The sequence below is a fragment of the Fulmarus glacialis genome, unplaced genomic scaffold (assembly GCF_000690835.1).
Source record: "Fulmarus glacialis isolate BGI_N327 unplaced genomic scaffold, ASM69083v1 scaffold35819, whole genome shotgun sequence".
Classification (NCBI taxonomy): Eukaryota; Metazoa; Chordata; class Aves; order Procellariiformes; family Procellariidae; genus Fulmarus; species Fulmarus glacialis.
In genome coordinates, this window is record NW_009233197.1 from 2,648 (window position 1) to 4,767 (window position 2,120).

General features: G+C 51.6%; 1 protein-coding gene across 1 annotated transcript in view; it reads left to right on the forward strand.

Moving 5' to 3' along the window:
* The window catches only part of LOC104082214 (Na(+)/H(+) exchange regulatory cofactor NHE-RF2-like), a gene marked incomplete at both ends in the record, with an annotated part of 7,029 nt that overhangs the window by 1,134 nt on the left and 3,775 nt on the right, over window positions 1-2,120 (forward strand). The window contains one exon of the mRNA XM_009585238.1: window positions 1,719-1,762. Within this exon, the coding sequence (XP_009583533.1) occupies window positions 1,719-1,762 (44 nt within the window). The remainder of the gene's footprint in view (window positions 1-1,718; window positions 1,763-2,120) is intronic.

Genomic DNA, 2,120 nt, shown 5'->3' on the forward strand with positions numbered 1-2,120 from the left:
GCAGAGAAGCGCACGGGGCGAAAGCGGTGTCAGATGCTCCGCGTCGGTTCGAGGAGGAGCTGGGGCGAGAGCTGTCCGCTGGCACGAGCGATAAAGGAGCCCTTGTTCCCTGGGGTGGGGACGTAGCCGGGGCCAGGGGGGTGCGGGCGGGTGCAAGCGGGTGCTCAAGCCCCTGCCGTGGCTCTGCAGTGCTTGCTGCCGTCTCGATGCATTCGTCAGAGATCAAGAATTGGGCCTGCCTGGCCGGTGACAGTACGTGTGCCGATGACAAAGTAATCAAAAATTCTGTTGTTTGTGGGATAAGAGGAAATAATAATCGTAGTCTTGAATCGAACTGCTTTGACCTCAAGCTGATAATTTCAAAGTCTTACAGCTGATTCGAAGCACCTCGGCATTTTAGCCAATGAGTGTATTTTAAGAGCTATGCACCTTTCAAGGTTAAGGAAATATGAAAATATTTGCAGACGTGCCAAATTTTGAAATTTTTTTTTTTAAGTCTAATTCCACTTTAATATTGCTTATGATTTGAAGCTGGCTTCTCATTTAAATAACATTATCTTTTAGCTTCTTATGATACCGGAGACTTTAGTGTCATTTCTGCTATGAGCTGACTTTCTTCTGATGACCGTTGCTCAGAGCTTATCATACTGTAAACACGAGTCCGACATTCAGTGTGATAAAATACTCAAGGATCCCAACACCATAACTGAGGCTTTTGCACCAGCACACTCTCAAAATTATGATCTGGGTTTATTTTTTTTAAACGCAAAGGTGCCCTGATTTGCACTAGGAATCCCTGCAGCTCCCGCTGATGCACCCCCAAACCGGTCCTTCGCAAAGCCCAGCCGTGTCCGTCCGTGGTGCAGGGAGCTGGTGGCCTTGGAGCTGTGCAATTAGCTGCCCTGGGTTTCTGCAGTTGCAAGCCACATTTGGCACCGTGCGCTGCTCTTGCTTCATTGGATTTTGGGTTATCCAGCGACGTGCACCCACATCATTGTCTTCTGCTGGAGAATGCAGAGAGTGAGGACTTTGCCCCGAGAAGCATTCATGCTCGGCATAATTCAGTTATTAATCCTGTCACGATTAACACATCTGTTAGCCTGAGACAGATGAGACATGGTAATGCTTTTAGCAATGACTTGATTGTGGTGCCTGGCAGCTTATCTGCATAAAATTTGCCATTGTGTGGAACATTATTAGTGTAAATTGTTGGAAGTGAGCAAAAAAAAATGCCAGGGTAGCTGGGGAGCGGGTTGTTTGCCACAGGCTGTTGTGACACCAACAAGATGCTGATTTTGGTGAAGAACTTTGGGTTGGTCTTTAAGATTTCTCATTAAACAGCTTTTGAAGAAAAATTACTTAAGAGTCAAAAAAAACTGCGCTGAATTTCGTGCTCATAGAAAGAGGTTACTTGGTTCCCTTCCTGGAAGGTGTTTTCTTCTGATGAAAACGGGGTGAAATCAAGTGAAGTCAGGGGAATTGGAAAGAATTTGGTTCCAGAAGGGCACAAGGTGGGTGGACAGGCTCTTGCGCGGGCTCGGAAGCGGCACAGGACAAAGTCAAGAGACAAGACACACCGAGCGGCTGGAGCTGGTGGGGTGGGCAAGGCAGGCTCGGGGTGGCCGGGTGGGCGATGCTGAGGGGTGCTTGCCTGGGACCCGAGGCCAGCAGTCCCAGCTGAGTGTATTTACTGCCTTTTTTCTTTATGTGGTCTGTAGGTGTGGTACCTCAGCCCATGACAAACGGATCCGCACAGACTCAGGTGAGTGCTTGCCGGCTCCAGGATGCCCCGATGGCCGGGGTGGCTGGGCAGCATCCCGGGTTAGCTCAGTTTAGGGCACGTGTTGGAGTGCTCGGGAGGGGTCGGGGGTGAGAGGCCGGGCTCCTGGCATGCCGGCTTTCCTCGGCTCCCACCTAGGTGTGGTACCTCAGCCCATGACAAACGGATCCGCACAGACTCAGGTGAGTGCTTGCCGGCTCCAGGATGCCCCGATGGCCGGGGTGGCTGGGCAGCATCCCGGGTTAGCTCAGTTTAGGGCACGTGTTGGAGTGCTCGGGAGGGGTCGGGGGTGAGAGGCCGGGCTCCTGGCATGCCGGCTTTCCTCGGCTCCCACCTGTGA